The sequence below is a fragment of the Vespa crabro genome, chromosome 11 (genome assembly GCF_910589235.1).
Source record: "Vespa crabro chromosome 11, iyVesCrab1.2, whole genome shotgun sequence".
Classification (NCBI taxonomy): Eukaryota; Metazoa; Arthropoda; class Insecta; order Hymenoptera; family Vespidae; genus Vespa; species Vespa crabro.
Window position 1 is genome coordinate 46,911 of NC_060965.1, and position 26,686 is coordinate 73,596.

The following is a 26,686-nucleotide window of genomic DNA, read 5'->3' on the forward strand; positions in this document are numbered from 1 at the left end:
GTATATTTAGACGAATTAATGGATATATATTTCGTGTAATGTATGTTAGCGTTGTGAAAAAAGAGAAAAAGAGAAAAGGAAAAGAAACAAGTTGTATCTGGATTTCGCTTAAGGCCCGGTATCGTTACTCGCTACGACAATGCACAGGTGTTTTCAGCCCCTACGCGTTGCTATACGGAGGAGAGACGAGCAAGAGCGACGCACGGCTTCGCATCTTCGTTTTAACGTGGTACGCTCGGCTGCGCAAGGGGGAAAAGTCGTTGAGCAGACTCTCTCGCTCGCTCTCTCTCTCTCTCTCCCTCTCTCTCTCTCTCTCTCTCTCTCTCTCTCTCCTAGCGAGATAGAAAGAGTGGGGGTAAGTGGAACTCGGGAAGGGTAGAATGTCCGTGGTTGGTGCTTGTGGTGGTTAATAGTAGAAGGAGCTAAACGCGTCAAGTAAGGAGGAGAGAGAGAGAGAGAGAGGAAGAAGGTGCGCCCGTGCGCTCGTGCAAAGTGGAGAACGTATTCAGGTGGTGGGGGTAAAAGAAGGAGAGACGCGCGTGCTCTCCGTGGGAAAGGTGGCACGTGCCGACACGTGCCCGAAAGTCACGTGCTCCTTGCCGTCATTGGCGTAAGAGGAAACAACGAGAGTTATACGCTAGGTGAAAATCCGTGTTCTCACGTACAACTTAACACTTAACTCTATATCTTAATCGAGTGGTTTCTTAACCGACTTGTGCTTCTTTTTCTTCTTGGTTAAAACGAACTCGGCTAATATTCCATTGGCTTTGCCCTCAAATTTCTCGTGCTCTTGGGCGAGCATCATTTTCCAAAAATAAAAAAAACTTGCGATATAGAAAAGAAAAGAAAATAGGTATAGTAATTACATATATAGACGGGCACAATTTTTCTAATGTTTGCGTATTCTAGTGTTTTCATCTTCCTATCCCTTCGAATCGTACTTTCTAATCTTTAACCTATTAGTAAATTACATTAATAAAAATATAAAAGAAAGTAAATACGGATTCCGGTAGGTAAGTTGATCTTACGCGATAACATGTGGCGCTCGGCTACATAGAGAAATGAAAAGAAAGGATAAAGGATTGGGGTTTTACGCCAATGGGCGATCCGCCTATTGCCTGCCCGTAAAGGGAAGAAGAGAAGGCGGACGTGGTGGAGAGCTCGCGCGCGCGAGCGAGCGCTCACTCGCAAACTCGGCCGCCCGTAGGGAACTGCGTTCCGCTCGATGCATCCGTGGATGCATCTCTCGTACACCTTCGCCTCTGACCGTGCACGACTGTTAGCACTGACTTTGATCCTCGTTTCCGATATCCTAAAGAATTTACACCGAGGAAGAAGAAGAAGGCAACGCCAAGAGGAGTTTTGCCACGAAATTGTAGGTACTGTGAGAGAAAGGCGAGTGGTAACGGAAGAATTGGCAGAACTGTGAAAAAGAAAAGAGGAAGGGAAAATGGAATAAAAAAGATGCTTAAATGTTTTTCCTACCTTGGATTTTCGATTTTGTCAAACAGTTAAGATGGGTATTATTCAATAGATATTGGTTTGTTCTTCTTCTTCTTCTTTCTTTCTTTCTTTCTTCCTTGTTTTCTTTTTTTTCTTCCTCTTCCATCGGAAATAGCCATGGCTATTAGTGACATTTCACAAAGTAATATAAATAATAAGACAGTAATATAAATATTGTGGCTGGGCCACAATTTTCTATTTCGTCCTATTGTGCGGTTTCGAAGGAGTCCAAAGGAACGCGCGGTTAAAGAAGAGAAAAATGTAGTTTAAACGTCTTTGGATCAACTTGCGGCTCTGATCGTCGTAGAGCTTCGTGTTCCTATTAATTTTCTAATTCGACGTAAATTTCGAAAACGATTTGTGTATCGAAGAACGGGCTCTCGTTCCTTAAGACGCCGCACCCGCTTATGGCCGTGCGGCTCTTAAGGATTAAGATTAACGAAACCACTTAATCTTGGCTACGAGCGAGGAGCGCAGGTGGCCAGCCCCCGCCGAGGGTTCGTGCACAAATAAAAAATTACAAATTGAAATGAGGGAGAAAGGATTTCGTACGGCGGATCTCTCGGTTCGTCAAACCCGGTAGAAGAGTACGCGAGTTTAACGAACGCACGCTCGAAATCGTTGCCGAGGATAACTTCCTCTAAATATAAACCCGTCTTCCGCGTAAAGCGTTCTACTTTGCATAACGATCAATTTTCGAGATCGAATTTTGATCAAAAACAAAATTGATGGTGGAGTCAACTCGTTTCCATTATAAATATCATTGATATTTTTAAACACTTGTTAGTAATTCATGTTTCCAATCGTTTTAGTTGCACGCAATTGTCGAAGGTAACGTTTCGTACTATTTAACTATCTAATTAGTATCTAATCTTTTAACGACGGCATAAAATTTTCGAATAATTTTCAATCTATTTCGACTTATTTCGATGCAACTGAATGCGAGACCAGGAAACGGCGAAGGCGACATGGGATTCGTGAGTTCTTGGTGTCAGCATCTTTGGCCCGTTCGACCGCTCGACCGCCCGACCGCCCGTCTGCCGGCAATTACTCCGTTCTCATTAATTACTTCCCTCCTTCGTGAAACCTCCCTCTTGGCCCTTTCTTCGTCGAGCCTCCTTCAACCTTCTCTCGTTCCTCGAGCCCTCACTTATTAAACATTCCTACTTGCACCTGCAATTGGAGTTTCGTTCGAGAACGATCACTCTTCTTCTTGATCGCGCTCGCGTACCGATTTTAAAACCTTCGATCGAACGGAAATATTTTTTACACGATAGAGCAACGGGGGGGGGGGGGGGGGGGGGGGGGGAGAGAGAGAGAGTGAGCATCTCCCTCAAGTGCACGTGGCTCGTGCCACGATGCTAACAAGAGCAAAGGCTAAGCGTTCATACCTCTGCGCCATCCTCCAGCATGATTAAGCGGCAATTAAGACCGGATCCTTCGTTAATTATGTCTTAAGCACGAGCGATCATCGTAACAAGAATATAAGTGTTTACACTTTGGTACTTTTTGGTATATAAGTAAAATAAGCGGTTACTTTGGCAGAATAGGACGTATCGTTTTTTCTCTCATTGATTACGTTAACTCTGCAAAGCAGAGATGATATAAATGATTAGAACGAATAGATATTAATAAGATATTAAGGGAACGAAACGAAGCTCTATAAATGTATTTGGAATAAGCGTTATGGAAAAAGAAATCCTTTTCGTATCATTTTCCGAAGAGAAAAGAAGACGCGCGTGCGAGTCGCTTTATCGGAGGCGAGAGACTTCGTAAAGATAAAAAAGGAAAGAAAGCAAGAGGAGGGAACAAAAGGTGATCTCCCTGCCGTAATTTCCGGCTATTATAGGGAGAGTCATCCTTCGGTGTAGGTAGATGAAGAGTCCAAAGAATCAGCACGGTGGGCGTCTACGGCCGTTTTACAGTCGTTTCTTCGGGGGATTGCGAAACTTCCCGTGAATTACGAAAACGGGCCGGAATCGAGTCGGTCGATCTCGAAGACGTCGAAGGAAGGTGGGCAGGCCAACTGGATCACGCATAGCTCGCGAGATACGTTGTTTTCTTCTCATATCCGCAGGAGTCCAATTTCGCACAATTACGTATTCACATTTAGGTGGATATGAATTTATACGTCCTAAGGATGAACAAAAGGTCGATCGAATTAGAAACTTTTCAAGTTCCATATTGGATACGATCGATGTAACGAGATTTTCTTATGTTCTTTCTTTTTCCCATTTCTTTTTTTCTTTTCTCTTTTCTTTCTTTCTTTTTTTTTTCTTTTTTTTTTTTTTTTTTTTTGTTCATAGAAAAAAAAGACCACTTGGATAACTTTGAAATAACCCAGTCGATAAGTATAATCAAAAAACATTTTTATACTTACCATTACGTAACGAAACGTAGTAGACACTATCAAAATCTGACAACGCATTAACGAAACGTTCTAAGCATATATTGATAAAGTTTAACGACTATGCGGAGTAAGTGAGTACATAGAAATGCGTGAAAGTAAACGCTCGTGCGAAACACTACGTGCAACTGTAGACTCCTTCGACAAAGAGTGATAGAGTGGCATGGAGATAGGAAGAGGAGAGGGAGGAGAGAGAGAGAGAGATCGATCTCGTATCCTTTCTCGTTCGATCGAACGGCGAGAAAGTTTTTTTGCGGCCTACCGATAACTTCTCTTTCGTGCCGTTCTCTTTCTTTTCTATACTAACCACCTTTAATCTTTTTAAGTACACATATTGGTACCTATAGGTATGTATAAAAGCAGCGTGCGTGTGATGTCAGAAAAGGCGAGAGTCAATCTCTTTCTCTTTCTTCTCTACTTTCTTTCTTCTTTGCTCTCATTTATAATTCTTTGTCCTTCGCATAAAGAAACGCTTATGATCTTTCGTTTATGGGAATTTTTTTATCGTTCGACGATGCGTTTTTCGTTACTTCGTGTTCGAACGAGTCAACGAAGGAGAAAATCATTAAATCGTTCAAAATCCATAGCGTCTCGCACATTTCTTCGCACAATGAAAATATATTTCCCATAAAGTTGCCAATTCCTTTTTATTTATTTCCTTTTTCCTTTCCATCTTCCATCGCTCCTTGCTAGATAGTTTATGGTTCTCCGACGTAGGACAGTGAAAGAAACGATGTTAAACAATTTCAATTAATAGATACATATAGATAAATATACATATATGTGTGTGTGTGTGTGTGTGTGTGTAGATAATTAGACGATACAACGACTTTGTGCACGTAATAACAGTCTTTGCAAGATGTTCGAAAGAGGCAAATTCTTTCCTATTAGTAAGGGATCCGCACGGACGAGCATACTTTTATCGTCTACCTCGCGTGAAACGACTCACTTATTGTAGAAGCGACCTGAGGCGACGCAACGCAACGCAACGCAACGAAGATTATCGCAAATCTTTGATTTAGTCCGTTAAAGACCTCAAAGCGTCATGTGAAAAACACCGATAACCATGATTTACATAACGTTAGATTAGAACGTTTTAAAGGTTAACACCGAACGTTCTTTTTTTCTTTCGTAAGGCGCCTCCATTTAGAGCTAATTTTATGCCATTGATTTTGTTCGATTCCAATAAATCTTTTTCTAAGAAAAGCAATAAGGGCCTTTGACAAATCCCAATCGGACGTATAAGCACTTTTTTTCATCGAACGATAACGATGCGGCAGCACCAACCAACCTGGTAAGTTTTGATAAGTGAAACTTGCGTAATCATTTACGAACGTTGTCGTCGCCGTTGTCGTCAACGATGAAGTATAAGCGAGGCCAGCAGGTAGGTAAGTGCACCTGCAGTGCTTCTATAACTACACACATATGGATCGCGTAACCTCGATGTAAAGTAACCTCGAAGAAGGAGTTGAAAAAGGAAGAAGAAGAAGAAGAAGAAGAAGAAGAAGAAGAAGAAGAAAAGAAGGAGGACAGGAAGAAGGAGAGAAGAAGGAGGAGGGGGAGGTGGTGGAGAAGAAGAAGAAGAAGAAGAAGAGGAAGAAGAAGAAGAAGAAGAAGAAGAGGAAGAAGAAGAAGAAGAAGAAGAAGAAGAAAGAAGCCAGATGAAACGAGTTAGACCATGAGCAATACTGGACGGCTGGAAGAGGGCAAGAAAAAGAGCTCAGCTATACGCGAGTATTGTTCGCACAGCTGTTTCACCCAGTTTTCCAACAGCTCGTCCCATTGCGATGGTAATTTCGTCGGTGTATTGTATTGTGTCGGCTACGTCCGAGTGTGTAGCTACTGCTTCTGGCGTGTATATCTTCGTCCAGCGAATAACGATCACGACTTTTCTTACGAGGCCGTACAAATAATACCATTAGCTAATTTTCAATGGCAAAATCAATGATCGATGATCGGTGTAAGAAAATCTTTTCTAAATATATACCTGTGTTCAATGTCGAGCGAAGTACAGATCGAGTAACGTACCGAGATGTTAATTCGAATTATAATTTAATTCGAATGAAATTCGATAATAGGACCAACGTAATATGCACCATTCGAATAGGTGGACCGTTGATCGTTCGTACGTATGCGAACAATTAAATACTTACCTACCTGGTGGTATTGTAATAAATGGACTGCTTATATACTTCGTAAGTGTTGGTATTAAGTATAGGCGAGAAGATATATACGAGGGGAGCTCGATCGAAGGAAGGTGGGATCTAAATCTAAAACTAGGCGGTCCGGTAACGGGGAGGTGGCCTTGTCTCTGCGGTTCTTTCGCTGTGCGTTGCGGCGCCGACGCACTCCTACTTGGTCTCTCCTACTTCTCGCGCCGCCGCGCCGCACCGAATCAAATCTGCTCGCGGATCTAGAGTGCGCGCGCACTGTCGGAGACTCTCTAAAGCCTCGTGCTCGTGCTCATTGGCCTAGTGGGCCGATCAGCTTCGCGAGATGAAATGTATTCAAGATGGATGCGCGAACTCTCCGATAGATCCGCCACAAGTTCTTTCCAATTTTTGTCTTTTTCTTCTTTTTTTCTTCTTTCTTTCTTTTTTTTTTTTTTTTTTGTTCATTTCTTTTTGTCTCTTTCCTTCATCAACCATTTTATCAACCTACGCTATAGAGATGCATTCGCGAAATTTACGAATGTTATTTAGGAATCGAACAGTCGATGGAACAATTCAATCGTTTCGTCCAAAGAAATGACCGTAGAGCGTTATTAAGTAATAAGCAAGAGTGACCGACAACCGTTTGCCCGCGATGATCGGCTTTTACCAGCGGCGTTCACGATTTCGATCTCCCTAACCGTCCGGAGATATCTCTCTTCGACATAATATCGTCGATTGAGAGCTCAAGATGAATCTCGATGAGTCGACGCTCTCTCAAGTGCTTGCTTCCGTCGCTACGTTATTTTTGAAACGTAATTGAACGGTCATTGCATACCGTCTCGAATCAATCAATACCTACCAAGAAGCGATTAACGCAAACGACAGAGCAGATTAATCATCAAGATTACGTTCATCTTTCAACCGCCTCTTTAGAAACGAAATCAATTTCTCTTGCGAGTCTTGAAGAAAAGTAAAAGAGTAAAATGAATAATCTCTAAGGTCAACATCCTAAATCACGTTAAATTCACCTTCGACTAATTTGATATTTCTAATCTCTTATTTCTTTCTCGCGATATTCGCTAAAGAGTGAGAGTACATAATAGATAGATAGGTGTATGTATTATCGAAAGAACGGCCGACAAACAAAAGTATTAACTTACTTAGGTTCTTCGACGATGTTGAAAGGAAAAAAAAATATTTTGAATTAAGATAAATACGAATATATCCCAACCCTTGCTTGGAAGTAGGACTCCTAGAAAAAAAAAAAAAATTAGAATGATTCGCGGAATCTTTTCGATCCATCGAATGAGCAGCTTCTTTCCTGGCACGAACGCTGAGAAAATGATCCTGGGGACTTGGGTAGGCGATGATACATTTTCTCTCTCTCTCTCTCTCTCTCTCTCTCTCTCTCTCTCTCTCTCTCTCTCTTCGCACGAGTTTAGGGAGACTCATTTAATCGCACACGACTGAAACGTTGATGCATCCACACAGAAACATTTTCTGCCCCTCTACTACAAGTCTCGTCCCGTTGAGAAGCTCGTAGTGGAGTGGTAGGCGTGGTCTTTGGATAACTCGTGTAGCATTCGCTTATATGTCTACGTATCTATATGTGTACACACGCATGAAGGCACGCACGGGCGCGCAGGTGAGAAGAGAGAAACCCGACCAGGTAAGGGGAAGCTACCGGCGCGGTGGGCCGACAACACGGCGCGCACGCCACTACGCGAGACCGTTCGTACCCTCCGCGACTACACCGGGGTCAGTCAGGGTCCTGCTCTTAGCCAGGACACTCCAAGACCTTGCGCACGCGGACGACACCGGGTGGCGAGTAAAGAAAAAAGAAAGGGGGAGAGAGAAAGAGAGAGAGAGAGAGAGAGAGAGAGAGAGAGAGAGAGGAAGAAATAGAAAGAAAATTTGGCATTTTTTCATTTAAAATTTGTACATCTTTCTCTCGCTTTCTTTGCCGCACCTTTAGCGACATAGTAAAGCGACACTCGATGGTATAATTTTGGTGTTTGTTCGCTATACCTTTTCGACTTGGTTCGTCGAATCAATCCCGATCGACCGGACAAATTTGCCCGACCTGGGTCAACCACGTGGTAACACTCTATAGAATCTCGCTTCTCTCCGGAGGAAAGGAACGCAAAGAATAAAGGATATTCGATAAAGTCTGCTCTTACACGCTCATTGGAAACACAGTTTCTACGAGTTTTCTGAGAGAGTGCGAGCCAAAAGTTGGACGAACGTTCAACGTTTATACATGAGTGGAGAGAAATAGCCCTGATCCCGTTGCCGCTGCCGCTGCCGTTGAGATTGCGATTAGGAACGTGATGTGTGGTGAGTAATGAACGTCTATGAGCGATAATGCAGTTCAAATGAATAATAATGAAACAGCTAGTGAAGAAATGATAGTGGTTCAAATGTCGTGGTTGCATTTAAATCTTTGCACATTTAGTAGAGAACGATATTAAGGTTTTATTACGAAAATAGATTTCTTTCTGATTATTATATTGCTGCGTACTCTAAATGAGATTTTTTTCTATACTTCTTCATCGTAAATTTGTCACTTGTTTAGATAGAAAAAAAGGAAAAGAAAAAAAAAGAAATAATGATATCGAGTTATCTTTCGTAGGGAACAAAGCACGACGGTCTAAGAGAATATTAAAAAAAAAAAAAAGAAAAAAAAAAAAAAGAATACTATGTAAAGAAAAACCCGACTTTTTCAAGAGTCACGTGATAGGCAATAATTATTGAGATAATTATCGGATAAAATTATATATATGTTTGGAAAGCAAGTCATCGCCAATTGGTAATGTTTAGCATAGCTCGCTTTCGTATATATTCTTATAGGTTGGATGTGATAAAGAATATTCGGATTATGCGACAAGATAGATTTGTTCGAAAAATTCATTCCTTCGAAGGTATCATACGTATCGTTTCATCGTGCCGTTGGTTTCTGCTTTCTCGATATCACGATTCTTCCGTGTACTCGTAACTCCACCGAAGAATTATCCTAAAATCGAAAAACGATCGAAAACACTTGAGTACACACATTTCGGGCTATTAACGACGTCGCAATGTCAATACGTTCCTATCAATCGCAGTCGATTCATGATTATTTCGAGATTTTCATGAATATTCATTGGACAGATAACGCAATCGTTTCGTTATTACCATTTATCGAGGACGTTTCCGTTTTTTTTTTCTTTTCTTTTTTTTTTTTCTTTTTTTCACTCGGAGCCACACGTCGCTTTTGTCGATTTTTTAACCGCGATACATTCTCCTTCAACCAGATTTTTGTTCCAAGTTTAATTTTTGTTCTCCCCCCTTTCTTCGAACTCGTGCCAATCGAAATGAGTTTACTTAAGAAAGTGCACACGTACTTAAGTATGGGACGAGCTAGCTAGCTACGTAAGTGCGCGTACATACTTTGATTCACATCTTTGTTTTTTCTCTCGCAATTGGTCAAGTATCAAGTACTTGTTAGAAGTACTTGATCACGGATTCTCTATTAGCCGTTAATCGACGATTTCGAAATATTCAATATGGAACGAACACACTTTTCTCTCTTTCTCTCTTCGAGCGAGACTTTATCGCGTTTGTACTGTACATTATGCAAGAGCAAAAAACGTCGGAAGGTTGTAGCGTGCGACAGAATGAATGATAATAACAATTATAATAAGTTACATTAAAATTTTCAATGGTTCATGAACGATGAAATCCGCTCGTATGATATCTCTGTAGGTACTTACCTGTGTTATATACTTTTCGCGCCAGCAACATCGCAATGGGCAAAGTGTATGTGTTTTTAATCTCATAAATAATTAGCATATCCGGTAATAACAATGCAAGAGTTGTATTAATTAAACACTTTATCTATGCAAACCAATCGACGACTCGTAATTGCCATTTTATCGGGCTATGTTTTATGCAAGAATGTTAAGCGCAAATCTTTACAGATTTATTCGACGTGATGATATTGAATTGCGATTAGAATTAATTTTCGAATGAAATTAAACGAATAAAAGGGCCGAGAAGACGATTGTTATCGTGGAAACCTTGAAAGTCTTATTATTTTTCTTCTCGATCATGCTCGATCATTTACAACTATGCAGATACTGATGTGTTTGATCAGTTGTTACAATTTTTCCGACGTAGTAATTATTTGTAAACCGTAATTGAGTTATATATAAACACTTGTAACATGCTCAGTCGGCGGATTAATAATTGCGATTGCGTAAATATCGCATTGGATGTCGTATGACAGCGACGATGATAATCGTTGCCATAACACTCTCGCAAAACAGATATTATCGCAAGGTAGTAACACTCGTCGCGAGTCTTATGATAATTAGTGAAACAGGGCTTGCAAAAAATAACAAAGGAAATCTTCCAAATGTGAAAAGATCGAATTCAAACAAATTACGCAGATCGCGAATAATCGGGAAGATAAGAAAGAAATTCAAATATATATATATATATATATACATGCATGTATGAAAAATTTGAATCACGATGGGGTCAATACAAGTATCTTTTCAAGCCAGTTGTTTGGAACGAGGTTAAAGAATCTTTTTAAGGAGATTATATGCATACATATATATGTATGTATGTTGTATGTATGTATGTACGTATGTATATCCGTTGAATTGACGATAATTAAATTCATCCTTGTTGATTAGAAAAGTTGTTCGACAATGTCCAGAAAGGGAATATGTTTTGATATTTCGAGCGTTATCTTTCTTTCATTGTTCACGTCCCTCTTACATTGGAGAATCTTCAAGAAGAGAAGACAACCAAAAGACGACTCTTTACGACGTTTCGCTATCAGACCGTTCTAAACGACGCGACGCGACGCGACGTAATCACAGAGAATTAACTAGTTGAATATTTTAGTCTAATTAGTCCTTGAAATTGACCACATTCATTCTTGCCTTCGCCTTCCTTCTTCGCTTACCTAAATACTTACGAACATAAATACTTAAAAATAATTGAACAAAAAGGGAAAGTGCATAAATCTCTTTTATTCGTATATAGAATGCGACGACATCTTTGAAACTATCTTTGTTATTCGACTCGCGTTATATAATACTTAGGCATACATACGTATGCAAGTACATATATATATATATATATATATATATATATATTTTTTCCTTTTTTCAAATTTGAAACTTCATTCGATTAGAAATCGCGAAGCACATAAAAGCGTCGAACGAACGTTATTGTCTCCGTTAAACGAGTAACTCGGTTTGAACGTGAGCACGCTCACGATACCTATCATCTCGAACGTCAGTATTTTAAATATATTCCGGAATCACATGAAACGTCATAGATCTCGTCTTGCACGCGAGACTTTCCCGTCGGTACCCGTTAATCATAAAAATCGTTTATTACGGACGATTCGCCTAGTTTTATTTATAAAAACGACGAACATACGAGCAAGTTCCTGTGCAGAGATAGAGAATAATGAAAATTCTCGAGATCGCTTTTTTTTACATAGTTACGATCACGACGCAACCCTAGGAGAACTCGAGAGTTGTCGTCCGCACGGACGCCTGTCCGTCCGCTCGCCCGCCCGCTCGCCCGCCCGCACGCATGCACGCACGCACGCACGCACCCACGCACGCACGCACGCACGTGAAACGTATGTATTCACTTGCTTTTATTACGCTCTCTCACTCGTCGAGCAATCACGCCTGGTCGACCCAAGATTAGAATCTCGTCTCCCGACGAGTCAGCCAGGACGATACAGGATGTGCACGCACACCATGCGACATATATAATTCATTTCGCTCTTTGGCCGATATAGCGAGTACTTACGTGTCGCCTTGTTTTCGACCGACTGTGCCAATGGGGTAGATACGCGAGAACCGTTGACGCATCGAGCAACGTTTAAATACCATACTTCTCGTTTAATCGCCGTCATCCGATTTATGCTAAATACATATTCTACCAGTTTGATATCTTTCAGGAGAAAACAATACATTCGCTCGTTCGTCTTTCTTTCAAATGGAAAATATTTATATGTCCAAGCACTGCGTACAATATTAAACACACGAGAAGAGTATTTTTTAAACTCTTCTTAATTGTCGTCGACCATAAATAGTCAAATTTGCGTTTTTTTTACAACGAGTGTTTACGGGATAAATAATCCCACCTGTCGCCAAGTTGGTCTTATTATTCCGATTTTTCATAGCAAAAAAAAAATAATAGTTTTGCTAATACTCAGAGACAACTCTTTGAGATTGACGTAAGACGCTTAGATTTAAAAAATGTTAACCGGCATTGTCAGGGCAAAAGCGTTTGAAAATGATGGCAAACTGAAGAACGCATGGTGTAAGATTTGGACTTCAATAGACTTCGGTAGTGTAAAAAGAAGAGAAGAGTAGAGAAGAGAAAAGAAGAAGAAAAGAATTAGCGACGCGCGAGCTCTTACGTGCGTAGACATTTTTTATATCATTATAAAGTAAACCATTCGTCGTATATCTCTTATGGATCTTTCTCTTAGATTCGAAAAGACGGCCCAAACTCCATCTAACTAACTCCACCTAATTAATCCTTCCGACGTACAACATCATCCTTTGGAGAAAAAGATATCGATCGATTTATATCGTAGTATCAATGACAGGTCTTATATCGCTTCCCAGGAACGAAGGAACTTGCATGGTGGCCGAGGGAAAGCTCCGAGAGGACTCGTTCTCGGATGGCGACGCGACGAGCGTTCGTACGCGTTCAATTACAACTTTAAATTGGGATTGGATTAACAACGAACGTGATGCATCGTAAATCTGAGCGCGCAGCCGATTTTTCCACTTGCTCATATAGGTCGGTCGAATTCCAATAGAGCGGCCGGAGGATCACTCGTGAGAGTGGATTATATTAAAAGCTCTATAATAATATATATATATATATGTTATTATATCGGTAGGGCGCCGCCGCCGAGTAGTACGTTTAAGCGGAGCCGACAAGTACCTTCCCTCGTTCACTTTCCGAGCGCCACTTTCTCTTGGCTCCCTCTCCGTTTCGCTGACACTTCTTCCTCGAGAAGATATTCGAATTATCGATAATTACTACCGTTCCAGATATTACCGAACTTGAATTTTTCGGGTTGCGCGGAATCAACGATCGCACGCGTGTACGTGCGTACGTACATCTACTTGCCGGGGCTCGTGTCATCGTACGTATCCAATACCGGTTTTCGAACGTTCGACTATCATTAACCGGCTCGGGTATCGAGCAACGTTTCGGTGCTTCTTCCCAGAGAAGATAGCCCAGTTTGATTGTCTTCCGTCAATTTATCATGCGTGACGTCACGCATTCGCTTCTACCCGCTTCTTTGGTCAGTACCTTATCCACTGCTCGTCGTAAGTCAGAGGGATAAGTATTGGCTCGATTTCAAGGGAAAAATAATTTTGAAAAAAAAATTGCCAATTGTAATCAAGTAGCAAGTAACAAGTATATAGGTAAATATCTTGTTAATATCAAAGTTGATCGGCACGAAGAGACGATCTTCGGTCTAAATAAAGAGCTCTGCTCGTTTTTCAGTTGCTATTGCATATTTTATATCGTTTTAATTAGTTTTTCCATAGGAAAAAGCGTTAAAATCGCTCCTTTTCCTATCTCTAGGCAGTAAATGTGGCTCATGCGCGAGCCATTATAAAAGCTGCGTGAATGGCGGACATTACCGCGAGTATAAAAGAGTAGTAAAAGTAGTAAAAATGGTCGAAGGTTGAGGAATCATAGAGATCATCGGCAACGAGGTAGAGGTAAAATAAATGCGAGCACGATCGCGTAATACGAAACAACTCGATAGATCATCCTCGTTCGTCGCATGCAATTATATAATAGGTGAGTACTTGTCGTAGGAATATCGACCGAAATTACAGTTTGCGATAAAAAACACTACGGACGGTTTAAAGAGGTAATATTAATTGCAGGCCAGCTTTGCCAGGTAATTGTTTTTTAAGGAGAGAAGTGAAAAATTTGGATTTTCATTTTAGCAGAAAATTGATGGCATTCATGTGAAATTTCAGAAGCGGTACCGCGAACTTGGCACATGAAACCGGAACTTCACAGCGATCCTGTAGGAGTTCCGGTGGGAGCTCTATCACCTCCGGCCACTCTATCGCCTCCCAGTAGCCCCAATGTGACGTTACCACCCTCTCCTTGGAGCCCAGGCGCTCCGGGCAGTAGCGCGAGCAGCGTTGCCTCTACGAATCTTCCCTCTAGCTTCTGCGTACCTGTTCCGGATCGTTTCAGCGCCTTTACTCTCGTGTCCGGATATGGTGGTTCGGACCTACGACTACAAAATTTACCCCATGCCGCGAACGTAGCTGCGCGAGGTAAGACCCCCTTCTCTCTCTCTCCCCCCCCCCCCTCCCCTCCCTCCTTTTTCCACGAGTAGATCGGTTTATAAAGTAATAAGAGATTGTTCGGACTATGACATGTTAGTTACCGAACATTTCTCAAGATTTAGAGGATATTTTTATTTTAGAGATGCGTTGCGGTCTGATGTACAGCGGTTACGCGACGTCCGGGAGCACTTGGTGGGCCCGAAACGTAGGCTTTCTGTTGCCGCATTCCCTTCTACCGCCGTTAAGAATTCCAGCTCAGCAGACGACACCGGTCGCCAATTGTTCGCCCATCCATCCGGAACCTCTTAGCCCGGTCAAACCCGGTTCGCCAAGATGCGCCGCGGAAAAAGCTGCAATCGGTGAGAGACTACAATTCATTCTATTATTTGCCAATTGTTTATTGATTACTCGTTTGCCTTTTCAACAAATATTATATATACCAGTGCCAGCTGATGTTTCCATAATAATTCCTAATCATGAATTTCGAAATGTATTTTTTTCTTTGTCTGTTTTTCCTTTTCGTTTGAAATTTTGCTACGGCCGTTTCAAATAGGAATAATTAAGAGTTTTGACGTCACGACGAACTATCGTTCAACCTATCGTCGCGTGATTACGAGGAATCGGATAACGAGACGATATATAGTAGGACAATACCGTAACAAACGTAAGCTCGTAAATGGCGACGAATGGTCGTATACGATTGGCAAAAGAGGCTAAAACAAAGGCTAATCGCGCAGCTGCTACCGTTAAAAGCGTCATTTTTCATCGAACGCATTTAAGTAGGTACATAGACGAGGTTCTTACAAGTCACCAATTATTTTCGATAATGCTCTTCAAGCTGACGAAGCGTTATTACGCTTTATGTTAGGTTGCTAAATGGTCTCACTCGAGCCTGTTTTATCGCATAAAAAATAGAATACTTCTTTTTGCTATTACAGCCAAGTCAACATTCCGGTAGAATTCAATCTTGTCGAACTGCAAGTATCTTCACGAATCCGGCTAATTAAATTCATTTGCGTTCTTTCCTCTCTCTCCCCCTCTCTCTCTCTCTCTCTCTCTCTCTCTCTCTCTCTCTGTATCTATCTATCTATCTAGTCTTTTATCTATCTATTTTGATTCATTCATAGTAGAATCCGTACAATTTCGATAGCACGTTTCGGTGGCGATCGTCTTGAAAATTCTTGAAGAAAATGCGCCTGACCTAGCAACGTGTTTACGGTGTCTCCGCGAAAAATAGCAAATAATTAAGTATCCAACTCGATAAGAATAAACGACCGATACTTTCTTACTACTTTTTCCTTATACGTAAATACGAAGAAGAGGAAATACGATGCGAAGCACGGCAAATTTCGCGCTTGTTGGTGACTCGTTAAGGACGATACTCTTTGGTAAAAGATTGCATTATCACGTAAGCGCGCATACGCGTAGTAATCAAGTAATAATTCTATTTTTACTAACGAATGCGCGCTCTTTTTGGTAACGACTTTAAACGTTTAGGTTAAACGGAGAGAGAGAGAGAGAGAGAGAGGGGGGGGGGGGGGAGGGAGGATTTGGATACTCGCGGTATGCTAATCGTAACGTTAAGGTTACGTCTAATCTCAATTTCCATCACGTGTTTTAGAGGAAGAAGTACCTCTGAATCTTAGCACAAAACCAAACGACGTCTCATCGAATATCACCAGGAAAAATGAAATCTGGTCACCTGGATCAGTTTGCGAAAGAGAGGCCAGAGAAACGAAAGCACCGTCTTCTAGAAATCCTTTGGCGACTTCTATAATCAACAGGCAAATTCACCATTCACCCCTCACTCCACCATCGTCGTCCGAAAGAAGCTTTCAGGTAATTGACCGTTTTCTCTTTCTATGCCTTTTCTTATGTAACAAAAGAAAAGTTCATTGAGCGCTATTAAACCAATTACTAAACAAGTATAGATTAAAAAGCTACAAATGTACGTGACTCAAATATGTGGATTACTTTTCAAAGTCACATCTCGATTAGAAAGGGATACACTTTGAGGTATATTTTTGTAGACGATTATGAGGACAAACAGGATTTGATTTTCGAAATGTCCTAACTTTTTCCGGATCGAACGACATGAACGTCGTAGTCGCTGAGAAGAGCAAATCGTCGAACGGCAAAGATCGACGATAGGCCTTCGAGGAAGTCGAGTGGTATCGGTCCTGGAAATCTCGAAGTTACCTTCCACGACACGCGCGCGCGCGCGCACGCATATACACGCACAAAGAGACGCGCGTTCTCTCTCTTTCTCTCTCTCTCTTCCCTCTTTCTCTGTAGCGAATGTGCACCTTTAGGTGGCTCGTGCGTGGGTTTACCGTACGAAGTCGATTTTACGAGCTCGACCGAGGCACTTTTATCGGCGCGCTCTTCTTTCGCGCGAACGTAAAAAGTAACTTGGATTTCCATCCGACGCGGCACATGATTCTCTGCGAGAGCAACTGCGGAACTCGACGATCAAGAGCTTCGGCGTAGCATTACGTATGTATGTACGAGTGTAACCTCTCTCTCTCTCTCCCTCGATCTTCCACGTCGAGCGTTCTCCGCAAAAAAATAAAGACTTCCCGTCGCAACGCCGATTTGCCGAGGTTAATCGCCGTACTTGATTCTTTTTACGGTCAATTTGCAAAGCCGCGCGAATAAATTTTCTCCTGTGCGCGTGAGCTCCCTTCTGTTAAAGGCATCTTTTCAAGTGGGCACAAAACGTGTCCTATACTCGATCACTTTTGCACGAAAATGAAAAATTAATTGCAATGCAAAAACACTAATTGTGATTATGTACTTTTTAACAGTTTTTAAGATAAACACGGGCAAATCTATGATTAACGAGAAAATAGAAAGAAGAAAATTACCAAAGTTCTCCTTCCTTCCGTCCTCTATTTCTCTTTCTCATCTTATTCGAAATCCGCGATTTCGTTTGTGGCGAAAGAAGAAACTACGTGTCTTTGATTACGCTGATTTCAGGAGTCACGCGATCTGAAATTCCTGCGAAAGTATATAAGTACCCCCCCAGGAGTCGGTGCCGAGTAAACGGGTCAAATGTTTTGACGTGTACGTACGTCGTACGTATATATATATATATATATATATATATATGTGTGTATATATATGTATATATATATATATATATATATATATATATATATATATATATACATACGTACGTATCGGTGATCGGCAAGAGGCTACGTCGTAATTACGCACGATTCGATGTGAGCTCACGAACTCTCTCGACAGTGGTTTTACGTCCGACGCGTAACTGTAATGCGGACATATTAGGATATGCGGGCCAGACGCGTCACGTTGTTTTTATTTCGGAGGACTGATTTTACTTTTCCAAACTCGACCCGTGTGATGGCCTTTCCCGATCGACCGGGTTCGCGAACGAAACGCGACCTCGCTTATCGCTCGACAAAAGGGTGGTGTTTCCGAATAAACTCTTTTGCCGCTCTTCATCGTATGGAAATTGGATTAAGAAAATTGTTGACTCTACGTTACAAAAGATCAAAGTCGAAATTGAAAGAGAGATCACGTTAGTCCACGTATCCTACGAAGAAGGGATAAAAAATGAAAGAAAAAGAAATGAAATTAAAATCGAAATTCCAGACGAAAGAGGTATCGATGTCAATCGTTGGCGAAAGTCTCGAGCAAATAGCAGCAACAACAACAGCAGCAGCACCAGCAGCAGCAGCAGCAGCAGCATCTCGTAACGCTCGCGGACGTCTCCCTTTTGTCTCGAAGCGCCACCGGAAGTGAACACTTTCGTGTCGTGTGACTACAATGGCGTGCTCCACTCCCTACCCGCTTTCATTCCCACAATCCATCGCTTCCTTTGCGACTCTTGAACGAAGTGCCGCGGTGCTTATTAACGATCTCCCTTACCTTCTTCTTCCTTCCTCCGTTCTCTCTCTCTCTCTCTCTCTCTCTCTCTCTCTCTCTCTCTCTCTCTCTCTCTCTATCTATCTCTTTTTCTCTCTCCCTCTCTAATCCTGTTCCCCTCTCCCCGCCAGCTTTGCCGCTGATCTACAAACGGGACGGACCGTTTCTCCTCTCCGCGGTGTCGCAATGGAGTATTTATTTCCTTCCTTTTCTTCCGAAAGAAGAAAAAAACAGTCCAACCGTTATCGATACCGTACGCTTTTCCGTTATCATTCCACGTTGTAATTGCCATTGTTTTGCGATTACGATTGAAAGGAGAAAATCAAAAGAAGGTTAATGTGGACGTTAATAATCTTTAACAAATCGACAAAAGCAACAAAAGTTGACAATGATCTCTGATTATTACAGAGAAGCAAGTGGATCTTGTAATAAATCGGAAAGCGATTCAGGGATTCGTAGGATAGAAACAATGGCTTTTAAAGGACGTGAATAGCAAAGACGAGACTCGGCGGATGGTTTTCATCGAACCGGCTTTATCGACTTTTTCTTTTACATTTCGTGTTTCTTTTCTTTCTTTTCTTTTTGCTTTTCTTTTTGTTTCTTTTTTGTTTCTTTCTGTTTTTTGTTTTCATTTACTCCCTCTCGCCGAGGCACACATATGAAAGCAACGATCTCGATCGTTATACATATGTGTCCCCCTGCCTCACGAGTCATTTCACGTTCGACAACGCTCCCGTCCCACAGGAACAGCGCGAGAGAACGGGTTTTGGTGTTTCACTCGAGCATTATCCGACGATGCAGGAAAGGAATCGCGTCCAAGCGGGAAAAGAATGTATTTGCGCGGTGGGCGATCAAAAGGGGCTGAGCCAATGACGCGGCTTTACTGAGAAACGTAAACGCGGTTAACGTTCGATAGATATCGGAACGAAATATCGGATGTTTCGGAGGTTGAATTTTTAAAAGGGCAATCCATAAATTCGTCCTTTTCGTTTAGGATTAAATGGAAGAAAATTGAAATAAAGCTTGTAGAAAAAGGAGAATTTGGAAAGGCAAAGGGATACGCACGCGCATACAGGAGTTATATTTCAAGTTGGTTACGATCACGTACGATTCCATCCAGGCGCTCAGAAACCTACATATACCTAGTCACTTACATATATTGTCCGGAAAGAGACACGCGTGTTGCGCGTAGCATTGTGACGACTGGCGCCTTCGCTACAATGAGTCGTGGAAGATAAAATGAACACACAGGTGCGTCGGACGTCCCGGCGCGGCGCGGCCGACCCTCTAGAAGGTGCCTCCTTCCTTCTCTTTCTCTTCTTCCCTTCTTGGACTCGATCGGTTTATATTTTACAATCTCAAAAGTTTTCACTTACTATTTTATTCTATTGCGTTTACTTTATAAATTCGTTCGTCCGTTCTTTCCTTTTTTTCCTTTTCTTTTTTTTACCGAAGGAATGAATACACCGGGAGAAGCGGGAAGGAGGAAAAGTGAAAGAGAAGGAAGATTTGACGAAATTAACATAATTAATATAAGCTTTATTCTTCGAGCAAGACGTATAAACATGCGTACGCATATGCAGATACATACGTGTAAATAAAACTGGGTTTCTCTATATATGCAAAAAAATGGATTTGTCGGATATCCGACAAGTGGCAATGAAGGAAATAGAGTACAAAGAGAACGGAAATTCATTCTGTCCGGACACTTAATTTCTTCTTCAATTGAAATAAGAACAATAAGGGGATGAATCGACAAAAGTATAATTACATGGTTATTTCGGCACGCAAATGTTCCTGTTCTCTCTGGCTTAATAAGTACGCCGAGTCACAAGTGTCAAAGGCACCTGTCCCAGTTATGCGAAGCCATAGATTTTTCTATTAATCCCTTTTAGGTAATAATATCTATTTCCGTTTATAAATAATAATTGATGTATATGTAGTAGATTATGGTTATGAGAGTGTGTAAAAAGGAAGAAGAGAAAAAGAAAAGTTTTACGTCACACTTTTAGAATCGAGTATTAACCCGAAAAACCACGAAATCCTTGTTACAGTGCAAACAATGCGGGAAGGCATTCAAACGGTCGAGCACGCTCAGCACTCACCTTCTAATTCACTCCGACACGAGACCCTACCCCTGTCAATATTGCGGCAAGAGGTTTCATCAAAAATCGGACATGAAGAAACACACATATATTCACACCGGTGAGTATTCTATATACCGATGTACGCGCGCGCGCACTCACATGCGTGTTCATCCGCATATACAAGCTAGTAAATTGATTAACGTTCCAGAGTGGTTCGAGAAATGAATGAAAATCAACATTCCATTTATATTACGAATAAATAATGAAGGTGCATAATATGGACGATTACGCATTAACGTTATAGAGGAAAACTTATCTACCGATAAGAGTCACGGATAATTTTTCAATTAATATACATCAAAGACGGAAAGCTTTTTCTATCGTAGGATAAAAACATTGCGAAAGCTTGCCACTTTGTTCGATGCATATTTACTTGCTTGTGCACACAGACGCGCGCGCGCTAACACACACACACACACACACACACACACACACACACACACACACACACACACACATTGTATTTAATAATTCCAACAGTTCGTAACAAGAGAAAAGCGACAAGGCAAATTATTCTCCGTTCTTGGTTACCGTTCGAGTTCGATCGCACGAGCTTCTCCATTTTCGCTCTTTTTATCGCTCCATTGTTTTCGGGGTATCCAAAGTACCCAGCGCGTCGTAGACACGAGCCCAACGACAAAGTTCAAGACGATCGAGTCGCTAGAGCGGTTTACGAATTATTTACGAAGCCCGCTTGTTGCCATTACGTTACATTATTCAGAGTTCCTATTGTTGCCGTACGTTCGACGAAATGTTTCAACATAAGTTCGTGCGTTTCACGACCGAAGGAAGAAATGAGAAAAAGGATACTCTTTATCGTCTTTTCCAATAATACCGGAGTAGAAATAATAATGTAGCCTTTATAGGACTAATTTTTAATATAGGTCTCGGTACCTGTTCGATTTTATGCGGTACGACGTTCGTCTCGATTAATAATTCGATTGAAAAAAAGTAACGCTTTTAATTGATCCGCGCGCGAATTATATAAAAACATAAACGAATCACAAACGAATGAAAGATTGTCCTTTAATTGCTATTATCAATTGGAATTAAAAGATGGAAAGTTCGTGGATTTCGTTTCGATAAAAGATTTCGGCGAATGAGTGAAAGGAGCCTCGCTTTGTACCGCGTCGCATCGCACCGCAACGAATGGTGAAATGATCCGTTTCGTGCGCGTTATCGCGCAAATGGAATTGGGTAGACGGTGAGCCGCGTGCGTTTACTCGGTCGTAACATGCAGCGGAAAGGGGATAGGAAAAAGGGGTAAAAGGCAAAAAGGAAAAAGAGAGGATGAGACAAGGAAGAAGAGACATTGGGGATTTGCGTTCGCCCAAGCATCGCCCCGGCATCGAGACCATATCGCGCACGTTAACGCCGAAACGAAGACCGGAAACGGATACATCGTTCGCCGTCAAGCGCAAGAGTACATTACCATTGTACTTGTAGTCAGTCTCTCGTTGGCAGACGCTCGCGAATCACGCATACGGCGTATAATAGCAAGTACGTAACGTCGAGTATGTAAAGTCGATAGTTGTTCTCTTTATATGGAAAGTGGGATCCAACCCTGTGACTGCGACCCTTTTTATACATTTCCCATCTTCTTTTCTTTCCCATTAGACTTCCTAATTTCTTTCTAACGAGACTTTTCATATTACCATAGTCTCTCCCTTCGAGCATGACCCCAGACTTGGATGGTACGTGAGGTAGAACGCGTCGTTGTTTAATCATTTATTAATGCTCGATTACGCATTATATTTCTATATATCGCATACGTACGTAGGCTTAAGAAATTTGTCGATGCTGCATTCCATTCGGTTGCAACGAGTTCGCTGACGAGTGCGAGGAACGTGCATCGATGTACATAATTGGACGTTTAGATTCGCGATCGTCGCATCGTAGCCCGCGTGTCTGCAGCATGGCCTCCTTTACGTATGTCGTAGCACGTGAACGGAATCACGCACGGAACGTGCGTTGTTGTCGGCGACTTTTTTAATGAAAAAAACCCTACGAACCCTATGAAAAATATGAAGAAGAAAAGAAAATAATAGAAAGGAAAGGTCGAAAGCATCGAACGCATAAAAAGTCTCTCTAAGAGAAAAAAAAAAAAGTGATACGAGAATCGCGGCTCGTATCTAATCAAAGAATGATCCCTTATGCCACGAGCTGTCCCCTCCGGAGGGTAACTATGTACTAGCGTAAACGGCTAAGGTTAAACCGCAACGACGCTAACGCCGTTAATTCAAACGGTCTGCTACTTTCCTGCCAACAGGAGTACTTCCGACGTACTCCTTCGACGTCGTGTACTATTAGATTTGTATCTTTTGAGTAACGTTTAAGCTTCCGTGATATATCGGGTCCTAATTTCGACTTAATCCAGTTAATTCGAACGGACGAAGTAACGGAGCATAGCCGACGTCGCACGCAATTATCTATCATTGGATATGAGAATGCACGGTAACGGCCAAAGTATCCCCTTTTTTTAGGAACTTTAAATTCCTTATCTCATACGATAGTGCAGAATAACGCGATTCATATTCATATTGAATCGTAACGCGCGCGACGACGTATTTTCCTTCACTTTAATAATAATGATGATGATAATAATAATAATAATAATAATAATAATAATAATAATAATAATAATAATAATAATAATAATAATAATAATAATAATAATGGGATATCGACCGTCGTTGCGACCGTGTACCTACAAGCGTAGGAACAAGGGTTCCCGAAATCTCTTCCTTCCGGGAACGAGCTAGAAAGTTTGATTCTGGCGCGGCCAGAGGATAACGCGCCTACTAACTTCCTGTGCGCGCGCGAAGAGAGGGGAGAGCTAGGTATATAATATATCGTAGGTATCGTAACGCGCGTACAGGGAGGATCGCGCGTGTGTCATGCATCGCGCGGTATCCTAATAACGGTTATATACGAATCGGACACATGTCTTTATTGATGCGAGTATGACGTCCGATGTCTGACGTCCGCTCAACAGCTGACGCGACCCGAACGAAACTCCCATGAGATTCGTCCACGAGGGCGTCCGCGTCGTTTCGATTCGGCAAACCTTTTGTTTATTTATCGAACGGTCGCGCGATGGAATCTTCGATAATTTGCTTCTTCATTGTCGCCTTCTCTTTCGAAATATGTAAAAAATAAGGTCGATTATCGTTTAACGTGTCGATTTAATCAGCTGCGCGAATAATACATTTTCTCCTGAGAACGAACGGGAAGGAGCGCTTGTACGATGAGAAACGGTCTGTTTGCCGCGCACTAAGTGAGTTTCCGGCACGACACGCGCCACCGTAGCACGAGCCACGAGGGGAAATAAGGTGGTGTTGCGTGCTAATTACTAATAGGTGGGGAGGACCCCTTCGTCCTTTGCTTTCATCGTTTCCGCGCGGGAACGTTTCTAACCGGTAAAGTAGCTAAATGCGAGAGGACGGACGATTAATGCCGAGCTTAATTCTATTTTCACGCGATCTCCAAACGATCCAAAGTCCTCTCTCACCAAACGCAAATAGGGAAAAATAATAAAGCGATCTAAATGAAACTATGGAGAACCAGTTGAACGGATCGTGGCTCTTATCTATTCTTATACTGTTCCATCCGAAGGATCTGACGACTAATAAGTCGCTATTGTTTATTAATACAGAGACCTATTGTGATATCGTAATATTGTCAGGCGCAATCCCGTCTTGTAAATTTTATTCCTAACGTTCCTAACGTTCCTCTAAGGTGTCTCGGCCGATAAATGCTCCTAAAACTAAAATGCGGGTAATTAACGGGGCTACATGCGCATCTATATCTACGTGTATACATATCCGAGTATGTAAGAAGGTGTTGCGTTATGTACGAGTACAATACGCTACGGTACGTTATGATTTACGTTTCCATATGATTTACATAACTATCGTTTTGATAAAACTTTGAAAATGCGCGTATGAATTTTTTTCTATCCTTAGTTCTTTCTTACTTCTTAATAGTCGTCGTTTCTTTTTAAAAAAATTCTCAAACGTTTACGACGATACCGACGTATCGTTCGTACGAGCGGAAAAATACTTTCCTCCGTAATGCATATGCCATACGTACGAACGATGTGCGAACGATAATTACATTGATATCGTCGTCGTATGGCAACGCGTACATTCTAACCGTACAAGGTCTATCCTCGATTCAAATATCGATCAAAATATGTACATTTTCTTTGAAAGGACTAGAAAATTCGAAAGATATCTTGCTTTGAAATTAATTCGTTTATCGTTCTCGCCAAGGGATCGCGAATCGTTCAATTTTCTTCATTTCTACGAATAATCTATTAGCACGTTTCGTCGAGTACGGTCACATTCACATTCATATTCATTTATTAACGTAAATACTTTTTCTTTTCTTCCGTCCCGCCTAGAAGATTATTCTACGTCCGATCGCTATGCTACGAAATAAAGGGGAAAAAAGAAAAGAAGAAGGAAAAAAAGAAGATCGAGCAGAGAAGAAGAAGAAGAGGAAGAAGAAGAAAGAGGAAACACGATTTCTTTTTTTTTTCTTTTTTGTCTTTTCTTTTTCATACACCCCTTTCCACCGTTATCCGTCATTTTAAAACAACCGACCGAGCGAGCGAGCGAACGAACGAACGATGGCTTTTCTTTCTTCCCGACATAAGAAGCGGCACCGTTAAATCAAAGCTTTTGTGCAACTTCATAAAATACCAAGTATTTTTCGTATCGCGTAAAAGTTAATGCCAGAATAGATCCTCTTTATATTCCCGGACAATCGCTATATTCGCTAACCGATACGGCCACTTTTATATGCACTTCGTTCGATGGACTCGACGTAGCAAGAGAGTCCTAAGGGACGAACCCTCCGTGGAGAAGAATGGCGTGATAATAACCCCTCGAGGTTTTGCGCTGTGTAATTGCAATTCTTTCCGAGGCGGTATATTGTTTTCAGCGCATCCATTCGTAGACACTCCGCGGAGTTTTCCCTCCCTTGCAAGACCGTCCTCTATAAATAATTCTCGTGGAATACGTGACAGGCTGGTACGATCTATGCTGAAAAATAGAAATGATATCTACGAGCTGTCGAGCGAGTACCTTCGCTACTGTGGTATGAAAAATGAATTGCAACGAACGTCCACGAAACCGTTAATCCTTCGCATTTTAATCCTGAATTGTCGCTAAAATCTGATCACGAATCGATCGCACGTGATTGTCATTTTCGACACTACTATTTGTAATATTTTAGCGACGATCAAATAGAAACAACGTTCCTATATATAACGTTCCTTTGGCGAAATATAGAATTATGTGTAATATTATCCGTACGGAAGTGTGCAAAACGTACAATTTTCCCCGAGAAACCATATGATTCGAGATAAAACCTCGTCTTAAGTAAATTCCAGGAATGTCTCGATGATCGGTGCACGATGCATTCGTCGTATTATGAAGTTACTTTTGCGTACAACATGACATTTTTGCGGCCATTGCGAACGATCAATAATGGATCGTCATGTACGAGCGATCGCTCACCGATCTTTGTCATCGGAAATTGATATCCTTTCTGCGAGCTATTTTCTCTTTTCTTTTCTTTCTTTCTTTTTCTCTTCTTCTTCTTAAAAATTCCTCCGCGAAGTATAAGCGGGACTAAGTAACTGTTCGCGATCGTGCCTAAACAATGAACGTAACCATCGATGGAATATATATACATATATATATATATATATATATATATATATATATATATATATATATATATATATATATATTTATATATACATGTCCGCGTTCCTTATCTACTGCAATTTCGAGGAATTACGTTAGCCAACGTATTCGACGATTTGGATTAATAATAAATTTCACAAATGTGCACGATCGAGAATGACATATCTATATATTTTTCCTCGCAAAGTGGAAGAAATGAAAAAGAAAAAGAGGAGAAAAGAAAAGTAAGTGCAAGTGTACATCTCTGGAAAATAGTTTGATCGAATGAGCGCGCGCATTAATGTTCCATTATGTTGTCACGCTAGCCTGTCAAATAATTCTCGTTAGAGAACCGAACGAGAAGAAGAAGCGTCTCGATAATGTAGAAACAGAATATCGTGTATATCGGCTCGTTCCCGCTCCTCATTTTCTCTTATTGAAAATCTAATATTGGATTTGAGATAATGCCAGTGCAAAAGTATAAACGAGCAATGAGAATGATTGGTAGCATAAATTCTGTTACGGTAAC

At 41.4% G+C, this 26,686-nt stretch overlaps 1 protein-coding gene across 2 annotated transcripts in view; it reads left to right on the forward strand.

The window, feature by feature from the left end:
- Nucleotides 1–5,503: 5,503 nt before the first annotated feature.
- Nucleotides 5,504–26,686, forward strand: part of LOC124427983 (zinc finger protein 628-like) — a 29,169-nt gene continuing 7,986 nt past the window's right edge. Inside the window, exons 1-5 of one of the 2 annotated variants that reach the window (XM_046971487.1) lie at nucleotides 5,504–5,700; nucleotides 14,100–14,408; nucleotides 14,561–14,779; nucleotides 16,042–16,259; nucleotides 20,369–20,519. In XM_046971487.1, the coding sequence (XP_046827443.1) occupies nucleotides 5,589–5,700; nucleotides 14,100–14,408; nucleotides 14,561–14,779; nucleotides 16,042–16,259; nucleotides 20,369–20,519 (1,009 nt within the window). In that variant the 5' untranslated portion in view covers nucleotides 5,504–5,588. Of the gene's footprint in view, nucleotides 5,701–7,092; nucleotides 8,401–14,099; nucleotides 14,409–14,560; nucleotides 14,780–16,041; nucleotides 16,260–20,368; nucleotides 20,520–26,686 lie in introns of those variants that run through there. The other variant, XM_046971488.1, reaches the window with a different exon arrangement.